The 25,629-nt window shown below is 42.0% G+C and overlaps 1 protein-coding gene across 5 annotated transcripts in view; it reads right to left on the bottom strand.

Annotated features, from left to right (window-relative positions):
- Positions 1-25,629, bottom strand: part of TSNARE1 (t-SNARE domain containing 1) — a 310,170-nt gene that overhangs the window by 101,430 nt on the left and 183,111 nt on the right. For 4 of the 5 annotated variants that reach the window (XM_027845008.1, XM_027845038.1, XM_027845016.1 and 1 more), the window contains one exon: positions 9,618-9,791. In XM_027845008.1, the coding sequence (XP_027700809.1) occupies positions 9,618-9,791 (174 nt within the window). The remainder of the gene's footprint in view (positions 1-9,617; positions 9,792-25,629) is intronic. The other variant, XM_027845026.1, reaches the window with a different exon arrangement.

Below are 25,629 nucleotides of genomic sequence, written 5' to 3'. Positions count from 1 at the left end.
AGGAAGGAAGGAAGGAAGGAAGGAAGGAAGGAAGGAAGGAAGGAAGGAAGGGAGGAAGGAAGGAAGGGAGGGAGGAAGGAAAGAAGGAAGGAAGGAAAGAAGGAAGGAAGGAAGGAAGGAAGGAAGGAAAGAAGGAAGGGAGGGAGGGAGGGAGGAAGGAAAGAAGCAAGGGAGGAAGGAAGGAAGGGAGGAGGGAAGGAAGGAAGGGAAGGAGGGAGGGAAGGAGAGAGAGGGGGAGGAAGGGAAAGGAATAAGCATTTATATAGTACCTACTATATTCCAGGCACCATACTAAGCATTTTGCAAATATTATCTTATTTGATCTTCACAACACCACTTTGAGGTATTATTTCCATTTTTTAGTTAAGGAAACTGAGGCCAACAGAGGTTAAGTGACTTGCCCAAGGTCGCACAGATAGTAAGTATCTGAGGTTACATTCAAACTCAGGCCTTCTTGACTTCAGGCCTAAATAGATATATTGACAGACAGACAGACAGATAGACAGAGAGATGATAGAGATAGAGGATAGGTAAGTGCGCACACATGTACATGCATCTGTTTCTTACCCCTGTACCATACTGTAAGCTCCATGAGGGTATGGGGTACTTAATAAATGTTTCTTGAACTAAATTGTACTGCATCTTATTTAGTATTTAAAATCCAGGCTCTAAGCATGAGTAGGCTGTTCTTCCTGACTGTTAAGTGCTTTGACCCCCTCCTACCATCTGGATGCCCCCGCTCTTAACCCATTATATGACTTTTAACAAAAGGTACCAAGGCCCTGGGACAGGCTCTCATAGGATGAGCACAGACCTCCTATCTCCTCCTTCCATTGCTTGAAAATTTTGTCATATAGACAGGGACTTCATCTCATAAGAGGCCCCCAGACTCTTCCTATCCCCTTACTTATCTTGACCTTCAACTTCCCAGGACCTACTTTCTTCCACTATTTCCAAATGAACATCACCCCTAGGGCGATGGACAAATATGTGTTTGGGGGCATAAGCAGGCAAGAACATATGCAAACAACGAGGATTTTCAAAAAGAACAAGCAAACAGTGTCATCTAGGAAATGTGTGATTGAAGAGAAGAGGGGCTCTTCATGCAGCAGGGGTAGGTGGACAGAGTGCACCACTAGGACCCTCATTGTGTCAGGAGGGAGTGAGGAAGGTCATCATCATGTTGGGTGGACCCTGGTGGAAAACTGATGTGAGGACCCAGACAAGAGTCACCAAGGTTGGGCAGACAAGGATGGGTTGGACTCTGCATCACTAGGGAGGACTTCCAAATGGAAGAGACTGCAGATATTTTTGAGCATCTGAGGGTATTTCTAGTCTAAAGATCATTCTCCTTAGAGAAAACAGACACAAAATAAACTTGAGTTACTGCACTACCTGTTATTATGGCCATCTCTTTCCTTGTGTTATTTGTTATCATCCCACTGACCACAAATAGTGCTTCTAGCATTCTTTTAATAACAACAACAGTAGCAACAATAGCTAACACTTATAGAGAATCTTTTATGTGCCAGGCAAAGTGCTAAGTGCTTTACTATTATAATTTAATTTGCTCTTCATAACAACCCTGGGAGGTAGGTGCTATTATTATCCCCACTTCACAGATGAGGAAACTGAGGCAAACACAGGTACATGCTGAAGGTCACACAGCTAGTAAATGTCTGAGGTCGGATTTGAATTTAGGTTTTCCTGACTCCAGGCCTGGGCATTCTATCCACTGCACCTCCTCTTCTCCCATATGTTGTTTTTAAACCCCCTTTTCTGTTGTCTTTCAATTTCCTCACCAGTTTCAGCTTTTACTGGCATTCTTACAGGAAAATGTATGCTTTTGTATTCATCCTCCTTTATCTATTTTTGTTTCTATATTTTGTACAAATATTTTAAAAATAAAAGTTAGTCAAGCATTCCCTATGCATACACTTTGGGCTCTTTGGACAACTCTCCTTATTCTTCCTCATGGAAATTATTTCTCTTCATGTCTTTGAATTTCACTTTTCACAGCGTCTCTTCTTCTATAGAAATGCAGGCGAAGGATCATATTCATCCTTTCTTTGTACCCTTTAAAATAAGCCTTTTCCAAATCTAGGATGCTTAAAATACCATGGTCGATTGTCTTCTCCTATAACACAAGTTCTAAGATAGAGTAGTCACTTCCCCTCTTCCCCTCAAGGTTCAAATTACTTCTACATCAGGAACCTTCTCTTCCTTGTAGGTAGGGATCCTCCACAAAGTCTTACTCTGAAGCCTCATCATGGCATGGAGGGGTCCCTAAATTCTTGAAAGATATGCCAGCAAAGCACAGGCTCCGACAAATTCTGCCATATTGGAAAGATTTATCACCAGTAGGCTGGCCATTTGTTGATGAATTCTTTGGCTATAACAACTCATGAAACAAAGAAAATTTTTTTAAAAAAATCTTTCAGGCATGGGTGGAACCACTTTACCTTTGTGTCTGATGGTGGCAGAGTGGTAGAAATGGGTCCAGAGGGCTCCAAGAATCATGGAATCTTTAGATTTCATGTAAATTCTAACTTATTTATTGGTATGTGACATCCTTATTCAGTGATCAAAGAATAGATATGCTCCTAGAGAAACTGAATCATATCAATTTTGGTATAAACAAAATCAAAAGAGAGAAGGAAGCTGAAACTACATGGAATCATGAATGGCTCAGTGGTAATTAAAGGAATGGGTATTACTGTGCACTTAGAAGCAACAAGAAACGTTACTTCATGGTACTTTGGTCCACTTGTATGTCTCCTGGCAGGTATTTACCAAATGAAAGTAACTGTATTATGCAACAATATCTGTTGTAGAAGACAGAGACAGAGAATATCTATGAAGAACTCAGTAAGATCCTTCACATTAAGGCAACTTATACTTTGATGCTCAGTGATCTCAATACAAAAACAAGAATAGGTAAAGGTGCTGAGAAATATATTAGAAATCATGAATCATAAATCAGAAATTTGAGAGGTTAAAGACTTGTAGACTGTTGATATTTCCTTAATGTTTTCTTGAGAGAAGAACTGAAAAGAATTGGGTACTAAATAATGTCATGAAAAAATGAAATTGATGATACTTTAATAGCTAGGAAACAACTCATTACTGAAGCTGGAGTTAATCCTGAACTAGCTGTCTGTGAACAGTCAAATCACACAGGACAAAACAAGAACACCTCTAGGAGAAAGAATAAAAATGAGAAAAAAAGACATGACATTCAATTAAAGAAACTCCATAATGACCTATTTAAACAAGGTATTCATGACAAAAAATGGATAGGAATGGAAGAAGGGACTTAGACACAGACCACAGTAATTTCACACAGAAGTTTAACTGATATATATCAACTGACATATAAAGCACCTAAAAACAACCTTATTTAGGAAACATTCTGACTTACTTGCCAAGTGAAGAGACACAGCAGCCAGGGAAAGACCAGTTTAGAATATAAATTCATTTGTAAACTGATTTGTGAAATCTAATGGAAGACAACGGAAGATTATGAGCAGTATCACCTTAAAAACAGAAAGAGTGATAAAAAGTAAAATCATTTTTTAAAAAGCATGGCAAAAATCCCAACTAAGCAAAGTCACTATGAGGCCATTTATAGTTGAAGATGGAAGGGAAACAACAAAAGGAAGCAAAATATTAAAAATCTGCAACTATTTTTAAAATAAACTTTTTATCAGAAAGGACAATGGAGCTACTACCATAGTTGGACTGGAACATCATAGACCCAGATGTGCTTAGAGGGCAGGTGGAAATAGCACTTAAGAGAAGGAAGATGAGAAAACAATTGGATTAAACCAAGTCTACATTAGAGACAACTTGTGCTAAAGGGGCTAAAATTGTGAAGGTGTTGAGGGACAGATTTATGAAATATATGAAGGATGATAAATTACTTTAGACACTGGAAAGATAAAAACAAAAACAAAAACCTGAGACCTTATTAAAAACTAACCAAACAAAAATAAACTAAGAGAACATATGAAAGATAAAAGGCTAGAGATAACTGGTAGAAAGCTGTGTATTCCACTGGTATTTTCATCACATTAGGAGAAAGTGAGGATGGTCTCCAACACATTGGAGTAGGTCTCACCTTGGACAGCTAGGTAGCAAAATGGATAAAGCACTGGGCCCAGAGTCAGGAAGGCCTGAGATCAAATCTAACCTCAGACATTTTCTAGCTATGGGCAAGTCAACCTCTGTTTGCCTCAGCTTTCTCAACTGTAAAATGGGATAATATACCCACTTCCCAGGGATGGTTTGAGGACCAAATGTGATCATATTTGTAAAGTGCTTAGCACAGTGCCTGGCCACACAGTAGGTGCTTAATAAATGCTTGATTCCTTCCTGTGGTGTGCATTTTGGAAGATATGGACAAGAGTAGTTTAGAATGGTCAGGCAGGGATGGCTTGTGGTCTGTACCATTAGAGGGAATATACAGCCATATCACTGAAACCTAGATTCAATGGAGTATTTTGAAGCTAAGGTGAAAATTAGGCCCAGAAAAGCAATTTCTCTTGTTGGACTCTCTATCTCTTGAAGGATGAAATTATCATGAAGCCAAACCAAGAAAGTATCAGCTACTCTCCTTTTGGCAGAAAGAACTCTAGCAAATGTCCAAATAAGCGAAGCTCTCCACGACTAGGATATTACGTCCCTGTGTTAGACTTGAGATGTTTCCCAAACCCTTTATGTACTTCCTCCTTTTGTCCAGGTGGTCATTTGTATACTCCAAAGACAGCATCACTTCTGTTTCTTCCTCCACGGATCTTCATTCAAATGTTCTCAGAACAACAAAATTTAAGAGCCAGAAGGAACCATAGCAGCCAACCCATACTCAAAAGAATTGTCTCCTAAGGTTTCCAAAGAGAAGCTAACACCTCCTGGAGCACAAAGAACAGAGCACCAGACTTGGAGTCAGGAAGACCTGAGTTCAAATCCAGCTGCAGATACTTCCTAGCTGTGTGACCCTGGTATGCCCTTTCACCTCTGTCTGCCTAAGTTTTCTCAACTATAAATTGGGTACCATAATAGCACCTACTGGGGCAGCTAGGTGGTACAGTGGATAGAGTGCTGGCCCTGAAGTCAGGAGGACCTGAGTTCAAATCCAGCCTCAGATCAAACACTTGACACTTACTAGCCGTGTGACCCTGGGCAAGTCACTTAACCCCAACTGCCTAAAAATAAAAATTTAAAAAAAAATTTAAAAATAGCACCTACTTCCCAGGGTTGTTGTGAAGATCAACTGTACAACATTCAGCACAGAGCCTGCCACATAATTGTTGTTTGTCCTTAATACTCAATGATGTCACGACGTTGGGGTCAAGGTACGGTGTGTTAGACTGTGGCTGATCAGACCAATACAACCTCAGAAAGCTCTACCACAGGTCAGGCACAAATAACCCATTTGAACATTTGGAGAAGAGATGTTTCTAGATTTGTGCATCTCACATTTCTTTTGAGCTACTGCAATTCTGCCTTGCTCACAGACCACATCCTCTTTGATGCAAGCATACCATGCTGGGTGGCCCTGTGCCAGTGTGTCCCATGCCTCACAATTAATACTGAAGGTCTTCAAAGAGACCTTGAGAGTGTCCTTGTATTGCTTCTACTAACCTCCACTTGCCTTGTGTGAGTTCTCCATAAAATAGTCCTGTAGGTAGCCATACATTTGGCATTCAGGCTACATCACCAGGACATCAGAGTTGTGGTCTCTACAGTAGAGTTTGAATGTCTGACAGTTCAGCTCAAGAAAGAACCTCAGTGTCTGGTACCTTATCTTGCCAGGTGATCTTCAGAATCTTCCTAAGGCAATTCAAATAGAAGCAATTCAATTTTCTGGCATGGAACTGGTATACTATCTAGGTTTCACAGGCATACAACAATGAGGTCAGCAGAATGGCTCCGTAGACCTTCAGCTTGGTAGGCAGTCTAATACAACTTCTCTCCCACACTTTCCTTCTGAGCCTCCCAAACACTGAGATAGCTCTGGCAATGAGTGCATCAACTTCGTCATCTATGTATACATCCCTGTAAAGCATATTGCCAAGGCAAGTGAACTTATCCAACATTTTTCCATTTGCTGTAACCAATGGTTTCATGTATGGATGATACAGTGCTGGCTGGTGGAAAACCTCTGTTTTCTTGACAAGCAAAAACATTGATGAGGTTGTATTGGATAAGGTGAAATTCAATAAGGATAAATGTAAAGTCTTACACTTAGATTAAAAAAATCAACCTCAGAGGTACAATATGGGGAAAGTTGTGATTAGACAGAAAGCTCAGATTTGCTTGTCTGAAAAAGATCTTGGGATTTTAGCGGATTGAAATTTCAGGCCAAAATTAGCACAAGCAGCAGTGAATTTTTTCCTGAAATCAAGCCTAAAAATCTTAGAAACGTCCAGCCACCACTCTTGGATCAGTCCTCTGGGGTCAAAGAAAACAAGACTAATCTCCTTTTTTCACATGATAGTCCTCCAAATATTAGAGCACAATCATCATCTCTACCATGAATCTTATCTTCTTTAGGTTTAAGAGCCATTTCTCTCAACTGATTCTCATATGACATGCTCTTAGGGCCTTTCCCATCCTACTCAGACATTCTCTAGTTAATCAGAGTCCTAAAGTATGACACCAAGAACTGAACATAATAGTACAGATATGGTTGGATGAGGGCAGAGTTCTGATGGCCTATCACCTTACTCATGGAAGCCATACCTGTCTTAATGCAGCCCAAGACCACACCAGCTTATCTGGCTACCATGGATATTCCTGACACAGTGCCTCGCACGTAGTAGGCACTTAATAAATGTTTACTGAATTGAATTGAATGAAATTTCAATCCACTAAAATCCCAAGATCTTTTTCAGACAAGCAAATCTGAGTCTTCTGTCTAATCACATATTGTACCTGTGAGGATGATTTTTCTTTAATAAAAGTGTAAGACTTTACATTCATCCTTATTTAATTTCACCTTATCCAATTCTGCCTTATCAATGTTTTTGCTTGTCAAGATCTTTTTGGCTCCTCATTGTCTTACAGTGTGTTTGGATCCCTCCATTCTTTGTGTGATCTGTTAATCTGAAGCTTCCTTGATTTTCTCATAGGAGCATATCTCCTTAGTATACAAAGCAACTCCATTCCCAAAGTCATTTTCCAGCCATGCGTCCATCAAACTAAATTTCAGTGATTATGTGTGATGTCAAATTTTCCTCCTTGCATTATGATCTATACTTTATTTACTTTCCTTATTACCAATACTTCATGCATATGCATAGAGAGATTGTTGACCATTGGTTTTCTGACTGGTTCCATTTTTAAATTTTATCTCCTATGAATTTCTGAATATCTCTCCTGTTATTGTTCTTGTTGTGTAACTATTCTCTATAGTCTCTAACTTGGAATGTATACACACACACACATACACACACATACACACACACAAAAGTTTTTTCCTTCCTCCTACTTCTTTTGTTTAAAGCCCTGTTCATTAGATTTGTTAAAGATGGAGGAAAGACTTATTCAACATCCCTTGTTAGGTCACTCCACCTCTGGCCAAGAGTTTACCATTCCTAGATTTTCATCACATTTTCAGATCTCATTCTCAGACATAATTTTATTAACTTTTGGCTGTTCGCTCCCCAAATCTGCCTTTCTCTTCCCCAGAACCAGTGCCAACAAAGTCATAACCCTAAGTTTAAATTTGTTGCTCTGCCATACACCTGCTTTGTGATCTTGGGTAAAGAACCTTCTTCAGCCTCAGTTTTCTCATTTGTAAAACTGGGATATTAACACAGGCACATATTACCTCCCAAGAGATGTGAAGAAAGCACTATGCAAACTATAATGTGCTATTAGACACAGATAAAGGGGGGCTATTTTTTTCAGTCTCTCTTGTTCTCTTTACCAATAGGTATATAAGTGAATATATAACTATATATGTACTACATAGATATACACTAACTCCATCTTGCTGTCATTGTCTTTCTCTTTCTTTGTTTCTCTCTCTCTGTCTCTTTCTCTCTCCTTCCCTCTCTGTCTCTTCATGTACATATATATGTATGCATATATACATATATATGTGTATATATGTGTGTGTGTATATACATATATATACATATATATATGTACACACATATGTGTGAAGGATATGTAATGAGAGAGCAAAGGTACACAATAGATGGCCAGCCTGAATACTTCAGGCTGAGATATTGAGAGAATTGAGAAGGACTGTAATGTGTTGTGTAGATCTTCTATGGCTGAGGTAAAGTTGGATAAAGCCTGCGCCAAAAAAAGCCTGAAGGGGCTACCATTTGTACCAGTAAGGGATCCAACATGGTATGCTTATACACACCTACATTCACACACACACACACACACACACACACTCTTTTACTTTAGGTGTCATTTCATTTCAGTGGTATGGTCTATATTCTGGGAAATCCAATCTTCCAACCAGTTCAGTTCACAGGGTACAAGTAATCATACATCATCATCTTCATCATCATCATCATCATCACCATAATTATATATGTATGTGTACATATATACATATATACATGGGTGTACACATATACACATTATGTGTACATACACATACATATATACACACATAAAAATCACTTACTAGGTGCCACGCACTGTGCTAAGTGTTTTACAATTATTATCTCATTTGATCCTCACAACAACCTAGGAGGTAGGTGCTATTATCATCCCCATTTTACAGATGAAGAAACTGAGGCAAATAGATACTAACTGACTTGCCCAGGATCACACAGTTAGTGTCTCAGGTCACATTTGAACTCAGCTCTTCCTGATTCCAGGCTTAGCACTATTCAATGGGACAGACATGTAAAAGAAACATTATAATAATAATAATAATAATAATAACTTGAGGGAGGGGGAGGAGGAGGCTACCAAGCCTCTGAAACCTTTCAAAGTATCTAGTGGTCCAGACCTTTATAAACATTTCTTAGTCACCCATAAATGCAAGGACCTGACTTTGGTGCTATGGAGGAGACAAAGATGGCCATACACCTCTTATAGCTCTTCCTTCCCTGGCCCCAGGCCACAGTGTCATCCACCTTCCTTCCCAAAGCAAAACTTGTTGATATTTGTATCAGGTGTCACTTCTCACATCCTTGTTTTAGCTCAGAGGTTAGATTGAAATTTTAAAAAAATTATCCAATTTTAACTGACCTGGAGTAGTACCACTGCCTATTCCTCTGTCTATGTGAGTGTTAGCTAATGGTCTCTTTGACTTATGGTATGCCCTTTCTCTCCCCAAACATGATAGACAGAGCCCCATCCTAGTGTATTATTATATGTACCCACAAAAGAAGACTTCATCCTCAAAAGATGCCTCATTTCAGCATGAGTTGATGATATTCCAACAAGCAAAATACTCAGGGCTGATTTACAACCAAGAGAAAAATTGAGGTACAGAGCAGATGTGACTTACTCCAGCTTCTCAAAAAGCCAGTGACAGAGACAGGACCTGAACCAAGACATCCTGGGACAATGGCTTGGTGGCCCCCAGGATGGGGGCATCTCCCCTGCACTTATTCAGAAGGGCTAGGAACCTGGCTCACCTCGCTCTGCTGACCAGCTTCCTCCTGATGCCTGAGGGTGTCCAGGTCCTCATCAGCAATCTCTGGGAGCAGGGCCTGATCCTGGCTCTGCCATATACTGTCACCCCCATTAAAGATCTTCTCATCAGCCAGGTCTGCAAACGGGGTTCTGGAACTCTGCTGCTGCTGCTGCTGCTGCCGAGAAGGGAGATGGGGATCAGAGTGTGGTTTAGGGTCTCGTTCTGAGCTGACGGTTCTGACAGTCAGGGATCTCCACAAACATTCACTGCTTTGTGGACTGGAGGAATAAGTGAAAGGGTCCATTGGATTATGGAACAGAGCAGTAAATGATTTTTGAATAGAACACGGAATATCAGTGTTGGAAGAGTCTTAAAACACAGACCATGGAACACAGAATGTCAACATCAGAACAGGCTTAAAATATAGACTATAACTTAGAACATCAGTAATGGAAGGGACTTAGAACATAGAATGTCTAAGCTGGAGGGGTCTTTGCAGCCAAGGACACATAACTTTGGCTGGGCCAAAGCTGACTTTAGAACAAAGAACACAGAATACCCAAGCTAAATGATACTAAAAACACTGTAAATGATAGACCTATGAGAAATCTTAGAATAAAGAAAATAGAGTATCAACTGGAAGGAGTCTTAGAATATAAGAGAGCTGGAAGAGACTTTAGGAAACAGAAAAGTGGTCAGATCTGGAAGGGAATCTAGAAAATAAAATATAAAATTTTAGACATTAGAACACAGGTTATAGGATAAAAGATCTTGAAAGGATTTTAGAACATGATATAAAATGTTAGGGCTGGAAAGGATCTTAGAACAGAATGTCAAAACTGTAAGGGAATTTTTAACCAAAAACATAAATTGTCAGAACTATAAGTACATCAAAACATAGGCTATCACGTCTGCTGAGGTTTAGAACACAGAACTCCTGACTTCCGTGCTGGATGGGTACTTTAGGACACAGACTGTTGAGAGCTGGGGAGAAGGGGGGGCCTTGGAACAACGAATGCAGAATGTCAGAATCAGAAGAAGCCTCGGGATTGCATCATGATGACCACCATGCCAACATCATTATAGCTGACATTTCTCTAGCCCTTTTAGATTAAGAAAAAGTACTTTCCTGACAACCACCCGTTGAGATAAGTCAGATATGGGTTATTATCATCATTTTATAGATGGGAAGGCAAATTCACCATTCGTTCAAAACTCATTCAGAGATTTTGTGACTTTCCAAGGTCACACAGATAATGGCAGAGCCAGGTTGTTATTTAGTCATTCAGTCGTGTACAACTCTTTGTAACCCCACATGGGGTTTTCTTGGCAAAGATACTGGAGTGGTTTGCCATTTTCTTCTCCAGTGGATTAGGCAAACAGCTTAAAGTGATTTGCCCAAGGTTACAGAGCTAGTGAGTAACTGAGGCCAATTTGAACTCAGGTCTTCCTGATTCTGGTGTAGCTAAGCAATACACAGTGGATAGAGCACCAGATCTGGAGTCAGGAAGACTCATCTTCCTGAGTTCAAATTTGGCCTCAGACACTTATGAGCGATGTGACCCTGGGCAAGTCATTTAACCCTGTTTGCCTCGGTTCCTCACCTATAAAATGAGCTGGAGAAGGAAATGGAAAACCATTCCAGTATCCTTGCCAAGAAAACCCCATACAGGGTCAAGAATAGTCAGATACGACTGAAAAACAAGTAAAAAACAACTTCCTGACTCCAGGCCCACAGTTCTACCAACTGAGACATCTAGCTGCCTCATCAGAGTCAAGACACCAGTCTATGTCTCTAGACTCCAGACTTGGTACACAGAACATAAAATATTTGAACTGGAAGAGACCTTAAATACCACCTAGTCCAACTCTTTTTTTTTTTTTTTTTGGCAATTGGGGTTAAGTGACTTGCCTAGGGTCACACAGCTAGTGAGTATGAAGTGTTTGGTCTGAGGCCGGATTTGAATTCAGGTCCTCCTGACTTCAGGGCCAGTGCTCTATCCACTGCGCCACCTAGCTGCCCCTCCAATAACTTCATTTTACAAAGGGAATGGAGTGCTAGAGAGAGGAAGATTTGTCCAGGGTCACACAAATAAGTCAGAGCCAGGACTCCGAGTCTTAAGCAAGCCAGGGTTACTTCCCCTATCTGGCAGAAACAGACCTAGAGAAGGCAAAGGACGGGTTCAAGTATGTTTTTAAAGGAGCCCAAGACTAGAACTCAGGGCTCTTGATTCCCATCAGCAAAGGTGGAAAGGTCTGCACATAAGTGAATAGGATATCATACTTCAATATCTCATCACAGAGGTGAACCTAAATGATGAATTTCCCAGCAGGTACATCCTGACTATGGGAGTCATCAGGATGTGGATTTTTTATATTTTGGGATAGGTATGAGTAAGGAAGAGGTGGGGCAGAGCTGTGGGTGTTGAGAACAGGGATGGAGGATGTGGATGAAGACCTAAGCAGCTACCAGTGTCTGACGCTGGCAGGGGTAATGAAGAGGGGAAAAGGTTTCCTGTGTGCCTATGGTGGTAGAAGTTTAGCTTTCAAACCCCTACCCCAACACCACCTAGCCCCTACCTACCTTTTTAGCTTCTCTGGATACTCCTCTTCCTTTACTCCGGGATCCTACCAAACTGGCCTTCCTCTCAATGATGATACCCCGTCTCCCTCCCATGCACCTTTGCTTGTTGTCTCCCCTGGCTGGAATGCACCCCCTCATTATCTCTGCCTCACACAGTGCCTTTCCTCCTCTCAGATGAAGGTCAGGCACCATCTTCTTCATTAAGCTTTTCCTGATCCCCAACCCCCAAGCTAATTTCGAGTGCCCTCACTCCCAAACTACTTTGTATTGAATTACTTTGGGTGTTATTTATTACCTTTATGCTGCATTTATTTTTATGTACTTATTGTCTCCCTCATTAGAATGTAAACTCCTTGTGATTATTTCATCCTTTGTACTTGTATCCCCAGTGCTTAGGATAGGGACTGGCACATCATAACTGTTGATTGATTGATTAGAGTGGTGCTTAAATGATGCAGCAAGAGGGTAGCCAAGTCACACTGGAATTCTAGCTAAGTCCAGAGGACATCCCCTCTTCACAGTAACAGCAACATGGTTTTTAAGGTGAAATATGATAGGGGAGAAAAAGCCTGGACTAAAAGTTAGAAAACTTCTGATTGGGTATGAATCCTTGGCTCTACCAGAAACTCCCTGTGAGAGCCTTAGCAAATACCTTTTCTTATCTGAGCCTCAATCTCCCCATCTGTAAAATGAAAGGGTGGGATTAGATAAATTCTAAGGTTCTCTCCAACTCTGCCATTTACTTTTATGTCAGCCTAGCTCTGATATGCTATAGCCTAGATATTATGAAAGGTCTTTTTCAGCTGTAAGAATCTATAATTTGATGAGCTGGGTCAGATAAGTGGGTTTAAGGACTCTTCCCTGCCTAAGCTGGATGGGGGAGAGGGATCCTAAGTTTGGCCAAGTCTAAGGGCCTCTGGGAAGCAACCTCTTTGCATCCATCACCAGGATGTCTCTGGAAGGGATTGGGACTGGCAGGCTAGAGATGGAACTGCTGACATGATATGAAAGGAATGAGCCATGCTGAGCAGCAATGAAGGTCAGTACTCAGCCTAGCCCTAGCAGAACAACACTCTATAGACCCCAACCCCATTTGTGAGATCTTTTACTGTCTTCTCACCCCTCTCTCTCATCTTCTCAGGGTCCCATGACCTCCAACTGCTGGGATTTAATGCTCTCCAACCAAACACAGCAGAGGGGGCATGAAAGGCCAAAGAAGATACCAAAGCTCTCATTACTACTGACCTTATGACCCTGCCTAATTCTTTGGGCTCCCATTGCCTCCAGCAGTTAACAGTGAAGCACAGCAAGCAAGACATCCCCTCTGAGATTTGTTGTTGTTCAGTCATTTCAGTCCCGTCCCACTCTTTGTGACCCCATTTTTGGAGTTTTCTTGGCAAAGATACTGAAGTGGTTTGCCATTTCTTTCTCCAGCTCATTTTACAGATGAGAAAGCTGAGGCAAACAGGGTTAAGGGACTTGTCCAGGGTCACACAGCTAGGAAGTGTCTGAATCCAGATTTGAACTCAGGTCCTCCTGATTCCAAGCCCAGCACTCTATCCACTGTGCCACCAAGCTGCCAAAAGACAATTACTAGATATAAACATAAAGCAAAAAGATACTTCCAGAGTCTAAACCCTGGGGTACTGAGGGAAGGAAGAAATGGGACCTGAGCTGGATCTCAACAGATTATTATTAAATGCCTAGATAAAGAAAAGGATTCAGGGGAGTCTAGGATGAGGAAACTTCATTTAGCAAGAACATTAAGGCAGGAAAGTATAAGGTTTATCTGGGTGGTAGTGAACCAGTCACACAGCTCTGCTCTGGGGATGAAGTGGCACATGAGAGTGACAAAGGATTGGGACAGTTAGGGAGGAAGAACAGCCAAGCCCGAGGGGCTGGATGGGCTGGAAGGCAGCAGCTAACGCCAAACATCCCTAAGGAAGGGACAGATTTCTCTTCCACTCAGAGGATGCCTTCAGCAAATAAAAACAGGTAGAGCTGACCCCCTGTGGATCTCCCCACCTACAAAACCTTCACTTGACCTTTTCACCAGTGTCACGATGACATGCCTTGTCACCCCTTTAGTCTTTGACAGTCAAATTCCCACACCTGTGGCCTCCATTTTCTCATCTTCTTTCTCTTCTGCACTCGGAGGTCCTTTCCAGCTATAAGAATCTATGAATCTATGAACCTTAAGGCACTACAAAATTGGGAGTTATCATTATTATTATAGATTCAATTGAGCCAAAGTAAAAAGTAGCTCCCATTTCTGTAGTACTTTATTACTTGTACAATCTGGCTTCTGACCCTAACACTTGACTGAAACTGTTCTTTTCAAGGTTAATCTCTTAATTGTGAAATACAATGGACTTCTCTTGGTTCTTATTCTACTTGACTTCTCCGCTCCCACAGCCACCTTCTCCTCCTGGATATCTCTACCTGGAGATGTCAGGTTCAACACATTTAACATGGCTCCCCCAAAGCCTGCTCTTCCTTCATACTTCCCCATTTCTATTGAGGGCACCCCCCTGGTTCACAACATGGAGATTCATCCTACCTCCTCTTCCCCCTCCTTCACGCCCTTGCCAAATCCTATCAATTCTACACTTGCAGCTCTCATATCCACTCCCCTCTTTGTGCTCACACAAGCCTCTATAATAGTATAGAACATCATTAGAACTCATAGAACTCTGATCTGGATTATTGCAAAAACTCACCAGTTCCTCTGCCTCTGCTCCAGGAGATTTTAATCTGGAGTCCACAGACTCCCAAGGGGTCCATGGATAGATTTTAGATAGTTCTGTGAACTTAGATGAGGAAAAAACACATCTTTATCTTTACTAACTTCTAACAGAAATCCAGCATTTCCTTTGATTATTTAAAAACATAACTTTGAGAAGGGGTTGCTAAGACTTCACTGGACTACCAAAGGGGATCAAGACACAGAAAAGGTGAGAGGCCTCTGCTCTCCCCTCTCCAATCCATCCTCCACAGAGCTGCTAATTATTCCTAAAACACAGAGCTGACACATGTACTCTTCCCAACCAAAAGTCTCTCGTGATTCCCTATTGTCTCAACAATAAAATACAAGGTACTCAGCGTAGCATTTAAAGCCCACTACAATCTGGCTTCCATCTACTCTTCCATTTTTATTTACTATTTTGTCTCTTCATGCACTCTCCTTTGAGCTGTATGTGACATTTCATCCTTCTCCTCGGTGTCTCTGCAAGAGTGGTCCCCTGTGTTTGGAATCCACTCCCTCCTCCTGACTGCCTCTTACAATCCTGAGCTTCCTTCAAAGCACAGCTCAGGAGCAGACTCCTACACCTAACCTATCCTGATCCCAGCAGCTCTCGGGGCTCTCTCCTTCTTCAAATTACTTTGCATAACTTTGCATGTACTTTGCATTCATATATATATATATATATATATGTATATATATATATATGTATATATACATATACATATATACACATCTATATTCCCGGTAAATTAGAAGCTTTCTGAGAGCAGGGATTGTTCCATTTTTGTCTTTATGTCACACAGTGGCTAGGCTCAGTGACCTGCACATAGTAAGTATTTAATAAATGCATAATGAATTGGAATTACGTTCTCCAAATGGGTCTTTATTGGCCTGTAGGGCTGCCAGTGGAAGTGCACCAGGTAAGACCTTGTCATTGCTGAACAGGGTACCTGAGGTAGGGGGTGGGGAGATATTAGGTGCTTTGTGTGGCTTTCCCTGTATGTTTATGATTACGCTAAACTGTACTGTAAATATCCCTGAGGAAATGTTTTGTGCTATGCTACCCTGCATGCTGACTGAGGTTTTGGGCTCATGGAACACCAAAGGGCTGTGTGGTTATGACTATCATAACCTCAATGACAGCTGTGTCCTTGAGACCACCTTCTAAGCCCTGGACTATTCTCTTGGGTAAGCATTTATTTTTGAATACGGGACTGCAAAGTTAGGGTTCAGAGGATTCTGACATGAGCCTGGAAAAGTGTAGCTTAGAGGATTCTCCTAGCTGTGTGATTACTCTGTAATTGTAGAAGTCACTGACGCCCTGTCCACCACTATCCCTGGAGAGGAAAGATTAGGAATCAATTGAGCTTGACTGATTCTTCCCTGGGAGGATTAATATGATAAATGAACCTGAGTATAGGTGCCAACTACTTCTGCCACCTTCCCTGATCACTCTGACATGTTCACAAGGACTGGATTGAAACAGCATTGCAGGCTTGGTTACCTAAATAAATCCTTAGTAGTGATAATGTCCAAACTGGCATTCGAGGACTTCCAGTCTGTTCCAAATCCTTCAGTTCAGTTTTAGACTATAGCCACCCCACCATTTATATACCCTGGCCTTTCCTGTTACCAGGCCTCTGTTTATGTTTTTCTGTGGATCCAGAAAAACCCTCCCAATCACTTTCAGTTGTTGAAACTACCCATTCCTCAAAGCCCAACTCACATGCAATTTTCTCTCAATATAGGAGTTCAACAGACAGAGCCATTTACAATGACAAGACCTATGTTTCAAGTTCCAACTTCAATGCTTGCAAGGTGTGTAACTTTTGACATATCACTTTTTCCTGTGTGAGCCTCAGGTTCTTTATCTGTAAAATGGGGTGAAATATTCTGATACTTGCCTTACCTACCTCCCAGGGGTGTTGTGAAGAAGGCATTTTGCAAACTTTAAAACTCCATCTAAATATGAGCTGTGAATCTTATCCATCTTTGTATCTCCCCCAATACCTGGCACAGGGCACCACAAGAGAACAGTTCACCAACAGATATTTGTTGAGTTGACTGAATGGTGGGAATGTTGAGCTCACCACAGACAGCATCAAACGAGGCTGCAATGACCCAGCACCAATCCATTCCTGCTTCCCAGGCGAGAGAGGGGTGCACTGAAGTTCACAGAGATTCAGAGACTGTTCCAAGGTCAGGTAGGGAATCAGTGGCAGAACTAAGCCTGGGGACCAAGGACAGAGAAGACAAGACCTAACCCAGTGAGCCGTGGAAAAAGCTACACTGGTCTGGGGTGGTGAGGGTGATATGGGAACAGGCTGGAAGAGGAAGCCGTGTTCTCCCTGCAGTCTCTGCAGGTGAGCATCTCCAACGTGTCCTTCCCCCATCACTCACTGCTGGGACTCAGCAAGATTTAAAGTAGAAATTCATCCGGCAAAGCCCCAAAGCAATTACAGGCAGCAAGGCCTGAAACAGCCATAGAACAAAAGCCAAGGGACAAGTAAATCAGTTCAGAAGCCTGGGAGTGGGGAAAGGGGGGGAGTCTGCCTGACTTTTTCTCTTTTCTCCTGCCCTTGAGGTGGGGCCAGGTAGAGACAGGAGAAGGCAAAATCGAGACTTAAAAATGGGATTCCACTCAGTTCAGGGGCTGGAACAGATGAATAATGAGGCTCAAGGCAGTGATGGGAGTGGGGGATGAAGGGCCATATTTTACGTCTTATGTAGGTCAATCAGGCAGGGCAGCTAGGTGGCACAGAGGAGTCAGGAAGACTTTTCTTTCTGAGTTCAAATCCAACCTCAGACACTTACTAACTGTGTGACTCTGGACAAGTCACTTAACCTCTGTTTGCCTCAGTTTCCTCAACTGTAAGATTGGGGACACTGGAAAGGGGAAATGGCAAACTATTTCAATATCTTTGCCAAGAAAACCCCAAAGAGGTCCCAAAGAGTCAGACATGACTGAAACAACTGAACAACAAAGGCCAATTAGTAGTCACACAGAAAATTGGTTATGATAAGCCACTTTTCTATAGCATTTTGAAGTTTACAACAAACTCATCCTTACATAACTAGTAAGATAATTCTTCTTCTCATTTTAGAAATCATAGGATCAATCAATGATGCCCTAAGGGCAAGAAGCACAGGACATGTTATGATTGGCCATAGGGCAGGGCTGGCTGTAGAAGGAGAGTGAAAGATAGCAGATGGCCATCCCACATTCTGCACCAGTGCCCACAAGACAGAAAAACCATACAGGAAGGTGTCTAGACCATTGGGTGGATCTATGGAGGATCCATGGGAGAATATGGACAAGAATCTCGTTGGATGAGAAAATGGTTAGGCCCTCTCTAACTAAAATGGTTTAGTCTAACACCTTCACTTTACAGGTGAGGAAACAGGTTCAGAAAGGGCCATACAACTAGTAAGCCTTAGAGTGAGGACTGAAACCCAGGTCTTCTAATTCACAAACCAGGGCCCTCTCTGCTACACCCCACTGCCTCTATTTATTCAAAGGATCATAGACTTAGAACTGGAAGGAATCCCAGAGACCATCTGGTCCAACTCTTTCATTTACCGAAGACAAACCTTGGGCTGAGAGGGGTTAACTGACTTACCTAGGGTCACACACCATATAAGCATCAGAGGTGGGTTTTGTACCCAGGTGCTCCCGTGATCCATCAGTTACACCATGTTGCCTCTTCTGTGGCTACACAATGAGTCCTAGGCCCATTCACAGACTAGTCCAGGGGTGGGGACCACATGTGGCCTCAAGGCCACCCCTGGACTAGGCCCTAGTCCTGGCACCAAAGTAAACTCTAATATACCCATACACCATTGGTTACAGGAGAGACCAGTGGGAGAGAGCACGTGTGGGTCATCATGGCTCCACCTCTCCTTAAATAATACTTAATAGCATTTATGTAGCAATTTAAGGTTTGGGAACAGCTTTATATATAATCTCACTTGATCCTCCAAAATACCCAGTGGTATGGGTGCTATTTACAGACAAGGAAACTGAGGCTGTGAGAGGTTAAGTGACTTGCCCAGCATCACATACCTAGTGCCTAGAGGAGGACTGGAACTCAAGTCTTCCCACCTCCATATTCAGCACCACACAACCTGGCTGCCTCCCTACTGCAGAAGCAACTCAGAGCCCACTCTCCTGTGACAGGATTTCAGGACTGGCCGTGCTATCCACAAAGAAGCATCTCATTCACCAGAGAAGTGGCTCCCTGAGCACATGGAGTTTGCCTCAGCTCTTAGTGATGGCTCTGGGAGCTGGAGCAGGCTACAGATTCCTTTCTTCTATCCACAACCCCAAGCACAGAGGTGGGCACACAGCACTTGGCTGATAAAATCTCAATGAACAGTACTGAAAACTGAGGTTCGGATTTTGTCTAAATATGAAGGTCATGAAGGTAACCTCCCTCTATTTATGTTTTTCCAAACAGGCTTTATTTGTCAGCCTCTGACATGTCCCAGACCACAGGATACAGCAAGTATGTGAATGATAAAGAGCTTTTTCAAGGGCACTGAAGTGAAGGAAAGAAGACTTAGACCTCATGATGGGATGATCTCAAATCTAAGGGAATAGGGCCCTATCACCATTATCTCCATCACTACCTCCTCAATCACCATCTTTGCCCTACATCACCAATATTGCCATTATCATTATTATAGTTATGCCCATCAATATCTTCACGCTGGCCACCATCATTATCATCAGTTTCAAAAAGTCCACCCTCCACACATTGCCACCTTTCTCAAACACCCTGGTTTTCACCACCACCATCACAAAGCCTGCTCTGCTAATGATCCCTGCCTTGTCTCAGAATGAGGCACTGAAAAGGAGATATTATAAAAGAAAAGTCTTGGCCAAACACGGGTCATTAGAAAGTCAAAGTCATTAGTGGCCATGGAGTTTAATAGTGAGACCCTCACTGTCTAGTGGGGACGTGAATCTTCCTCACCTCACACCTCTGGTATCTGCAAGGCCTGCCAGAATCCTCATCTAGAGACACTAGAAACATGGAGTATGAAGATTATGAAAGGTCTCCCCAACCCAAGAGCAAAGCTGATGTGTGCTTATGGGCATTCCTTAAGTATCCCCACCAAGTAAAGACCTGAGGGTAATGTTTAGATTTGAGAGAAGAGTCAACCAGGTCTAATAGGATGAAAATACTGTGTTCCAGGTAACAGTATCTCACCCTCTTTAACTGGGCAGAAGCATCCCTGTGCAAGCCTGGAAACAGTCTCATCAGATTTTTTTAAGAAGGAAAAGAGAGATTTTTAGAAAATTAAATCATATTTTAATTCTAGATACCCCAGAGCATAATACTGCTAATAGCTACCATTTACATAGTGCTTTAAGATTTGCAAAGCACTTTACAAATTTACAAATGTTACCTTATTTTACCCTCACAACAATCCTGCATGGTTGTTGCTATTACTATCCCCATCATACAGAAGAGGAAATTGAGATTGACAGAGATTAAGTGACTGGCCCAGGGATCACACAGCTATTAAGTATCTGAAGCTGGATTTGAATCAGGTCTTCCGGACTGCAGGCCCAACACTCTATCCACCGCACTGCCCAGTGTAGTGGAAAATAAATTCATCTTAGAGTCAAGAAAACCAGGGTTCAAATCTTGCCTTTAATACATACTAGCTGTGTGATTTTGGACAATTCATTTAAATTATCAGAGCTCCAGGAAACAGTCTACTATAAATTATAGTAGACATTAATCTGGAAAGAATTTTTGAGATTAGGAGTGTCCTAGATGGATGAAATCACAAGTCCACACCCTTCCCCCAATTAAAAAAAAATGTGTGTGTGTGTGTGTGTGTGTGTGTACACACACACACAAATATAAGTTCAATAGATGTAGGTTTTTTTTGCTTTAATTAATGTCACTGTATTTTAAGCTCTGAATTAAGACATTCTCCCTGATAGGCCGGCCAGACTGTGAGTGGGTGGATATTCTCTCTTGGATCATAAAGTATACACATCATGCATTTGCATGTATAATTATGTGTGTCTGTGTATATCTATGTCTGTTTCTGGGTGCCCAAATCTGTGTACATCCACACGATCATCTGTGCACATGAATATATCAGCATGGGTGTGTCAGTGTGTGTCTGGGTCTGTATTTGTTTCTGCATCTACTAATCCATACACGTCAATGTGTTGGTCAGTCTGTATTCACATGTGTGTGACAATGTGTCAGTGTCTATTTACATGAGTATGTATCTGAATTTGTGCTGGTAAGTGTCAGTCTGAATACTGTTCTAACCATCTATGCATATGTCTATATGTAAAGGACTGTGCATGTCTCTATGGGCATGTATTCATGCACATGCTTCTGTGTTTCTGACAGTGCATGCATATCAGTGTGTGCATCTGCGAGAGTCAATGTTTGTGCCTTGGGGGCAAGAACTGTACTTTTTTTTGTCATTGCATTCCCAGGGCTTAGCACAGTAACTGGTATAGTTAGGTGCTTAGTGTATATGTATGTATGTATGCACGTATGTATGTACATATACATGTCTTTATTTTCTAGTCTATTTGTGTGGCTGGGGACGAGCAGGTCCACGGGCAGGAAGCCATTCTGAAGGCGATCTGACCGCTTTTGCACCACAGATTTGTTCATTTCCCAGTGAATTCTCAACAATAAAGCTCATTGATAAAGGGCTAATAGCAACTCCAATCCCTCTTGGAGCTGCTCAGACACTTCTATTGCCCCCAGACCCCCCCAAAACACATTCAGGGCTGTCACAGTTTCTCTTCAGTCCATTTTTTTTTAATTCGGAGGAAAAAAGGGAAAAAAGGATGAGAGAGGATACAGGAATAAATGGGCAGGGGGTACTCAGAGTGAAGTTATCTGAGGTCAGTGGAAGGATGCCAGAGCTGCTAAATTTTATCTGTGGAAAACTCTCCCAACTGTCTTCTCAGAGCCCATGGGGAGAGTTGCTTTCAGAAGATCAGGGCCTGCCAAAGACCCCCCCCCCACTCATGTCCTCCACCATCCAAGAACCATATCAGAAAATATGCATAGTGCCTGGCTCATAGCAGGCGTTTAATAAATGCTTGTTGAGTGACCAATTGTGTGACCTTGGGCAAATTCACTGCTTCTCTTTAGGCCTCAGGTTCCCCATATGTAAAATGACCAGACATCAGCCAACCTTGAACACCTGTAGTAAGAGAGAATCCATTACCTCCCAAGGCATCCACCCTACTCCAAGTAGCTCTCATTGTGAAGAATTCCTAATACATCCTGAGTGAATTCCAGAAACGTCAGGAATTCCCGAAGGGATTCTCAGAAATTCTCCACCCTTTCTAATCCTGACGTTTTGGGGTTCACTCAGAAACTCTTCACAATGAGAGCTCTCCAGAAGTAGGATGGGATGTCTCCTCAGAGATAATGGTTCCCTCTCCTCAGTCTTCAAGGGAATACTGAATGATTATTTGCTTGGGGATATGATAGAGAGCTTTTGAATCAGGTTTGGGTCACATTCAGTGGTTTAATGGAGCTAACTCATCACAGCTTGAAAAAGCTGGTCATTAAATTTTCAGTGTGGACATTTACATCTCAGAAATTGGCAAACACTACAAATCACTACTTGATTTGTTGTTTTATTGACTACCTAGACTTAAGAAATCAATGGAGAAAACATTAATAAACCTAGAGATTAAACTTAAAAGAGTGTCCTGAATACATTCGCCTACCCCCCTCCCCAAGCCTCTTGTTAAACACTTACCAGGACATTACTGGTCACATTAGCTACCTTTTGAGGCACCTTCAATTCCGTGATTCATTATGTGTTCCCCATCTCTTCCTCTCTCTGACAGAAGTGTTATGTGACCCTGGACAATATTTTCCCTTCTTTGGGGGCCTCAATTTCTTCTTTGGTGAAATAAGAGGTTGGATTAAATACTCTCCAAAGTACATTCCAGCTCTGACAATTTAGGATTCAATTATTAAATTTCTTGTTGCCCAGTTCTGAGCATCTCAAAGATCTTTAATGGCTCCCCAATGATCTGAGGATAAAAGCTCAACTCTTTAGACTAGGATCCAAGGCCCTCCATGTTTTGTTGTTTAGTCATTTTCAGTCATGTCTGACTCTTCTTGTCCCTTTTTGGGGTTTTCTTGGCAAAGATAACAGAGGGGTTCGCCATTCCCTTCTCCAGCTCATTTTACAGAGAAGGAAATTGAAGCAAAGAGGGGTGAGAAGACTTGCCCAGGGTCACACAGCTAGTGTCTGTGGCTGGATTTGAACTCCAGACTTGCTGACTTCAGGCCTGACGTTCTATCCACTATATTACCTAGCTGCCCCGTAAGGCTTCCATGATTAGGCTCTGATCAACCTTTCCCAGCCTTACCTCACCTTATTCTTCCATATCAACCTTCCAATACAGACAATTCAACTCAAGAGACATTTAATAGAAGAGAAATCAAAGAGCAGTAGTCAAAACAACACTACTGCTCCTGGAAAGCATGTGTCAATCAATTGTCTTATGAGTCTAATCACATCTCTTTGCCCTCCCTGCCTAAAACACTCCTCATTGGCCAAATGTGTTGTATGCTTATATTAGAATATAACTTCATGCCTTCTCCTCAAAGGTGCAGGTGCCTGCCTGGTGCAGACCCTCATCATCTCACACCTGGACTACTGTAATACCCTGCTGGTCAGCCTCCCTTCCCCAGGTCTCTCCCTACTCCAGCCCACCCTTTATTTGGCTGCCAACGTGATCTTCCTAAAGTTCAAGTCTGACTGTGACACATACTGCCCCCCCCATTCAACAGACATCAATGGCTCTCTGTTTCCCCCAGGATCAAATGTAAAATTCTTTGTTTGGAACTAAAAGCCTTTCACAACTTGGCCCCTTCCCCCATTTCCAGCTTTCTCAAGCTTTTCACTCCTCCATGTACTCTGTGATCCAGCAACATTGGCTCTCTTGGTGTTCCTCAAATCCAACATTCAGCTCCAGAGTCCTTGCTTTTTCACTGACACCCCCACCTCCCCCACTATGCCTAGGATGCTCTCCCTTCTCAATTCTGATTCCTGGCTTCCATGGCTTCCTTCAAGACTTCCCTTACACCATCCCCACCCTTCACTGCTAGCACTTTCACTCTGCTGTTACCTCCAATTTACCGTCTATATCTCAGACAAGCTCGTTGAGGGCAGGGACCATTGCCTGACACATAGCAAGTGCTTAAGAAATGACTGTTGAAAAAAAATGACTATTGACTGGATTTAATTAATGTATTTTATTCACTCATTCAATATTAGGTACCTACTATTTGCAAAGAACCTGTTGGAGCTGGAGACACAAAGACAAAGAAGGAAATAGTCCTTGCCCTAAAGAACCTTATACTCTACAAGGAGAATATAATATAATAAGAACTTACATTAATAAAGTTAAGTTTTACAAAGTGTTTTCCACACAACAGCCCTATAAGGTATTATAGTATATATAGTATATTATGTGTATAATGCTGTATATATTATACATAATGTTATAGTATATATAGTTAGAGTATATTTACTATACTATTATTTTTCCCATTTTACAGATAAGAAAACCGACGCTGAGAACTGAAGTGACTGGCTCATGTATGTCTAAAATGGGATTTAAATCCAGGTCTCCTGCATCCAAATCCAGCCTTCTATCTACTCTATCACATTGCACAAACTGGGGAATAAAGAGAAGCAGGAGGCCGAATTCCAAGTATAGGGAACAGATCTTGTTCTAATTTGGTTGGGCTGCAGAATGCCTAAAGGCGAATAATGTGGAGTTAGGCTAAAAGTGGGGGTAGGGGTCAGATGGGGAAAGGCCAGGCTGAGGGATTTATAATTTTATTCCAAAGGCAAAAGGGAGGCCCTGGGAAGAGGCTCATGTTGTAGTAGGGCAGAGGATGGCTTGGAGGGAAGATAGGGAGGGAAAAGAGAAGGTGATCACAGCTGCTCAGGTAAGGAGTGATGAGAGCCCAAACAGGGGCATTATCTTTGTAAGTGGAGCAAAGGGGGCAGATGTAAGATACCCAGGCGTCTCAATCTCCCCTCGCCTACACAGACCTTCCACATTCCTTTGGCTCACTACATTACCCGTTGCCTGATAGGGCCCCCTCCTGCCTCCTCTCAGCTTATCCAAATCTTCCAAATCCTCCAAGGTTCGGTTCAAGCACTGCCTGACAGTCCCTAGCTTGGAGGCACAATTCCTGCTTCCCCTGAGCTCCTGTAGCACTTCAGAGTGCTCAAGCCCACAGAGATCAGGTCATCATATGCTGAGATGTCTTATTATCATATATCTTTTTTTCATTAAAAAAAAATACTGAACTTAACAAACACCAAATAAAATGAGCATTTCCATATACAATGTAAAACAGGAAAAGAGGATTATATGGGAAACTGAATTTATTACATACAGCTTGATTTTCCCTTTAGGTACACAATCAATTCAACATGTAACTTCCAAAGCTGCTCTGCTTGTCTGTGTTCCCTTCTGGTCTTCCTTCTCTTCTTTTCTAGGTATTTTAAAATGCTTCATTACCTTCTTATTTTCTTTTTTTTTCTTTTTTTGGGAACTTTATTACTACCTGCACCTCTCCCTCCCACCTCCTAACTAGAAAAGAAGAAGAAGAAGAAGAAGAAGAAGAAGAAGAAGAAGAAGAAGAA

The sequence above is a fragment of the Vombatus ursinus genome, unplaced genomic scaffold (genome assembly GCF_900497805.2).
Source record: "Vombatus ursinus unplaced genomic scaffold, bare-nosed wombat genome assembly UNPS02005236.1, whole genome shotgun sequence".
Classification (NCBI taxonomy): domain Eukaryota; kingdom Metazoa; phylum Chordata; class Mammalia; order Diprotodontia; family Vombatidae; genus Vombatus; species Vombatus ursinus.
Note: the sequence above shows the minus strand (reverse complement) of the source record. Positions and strands in the feature narration are given on the sequence as shown.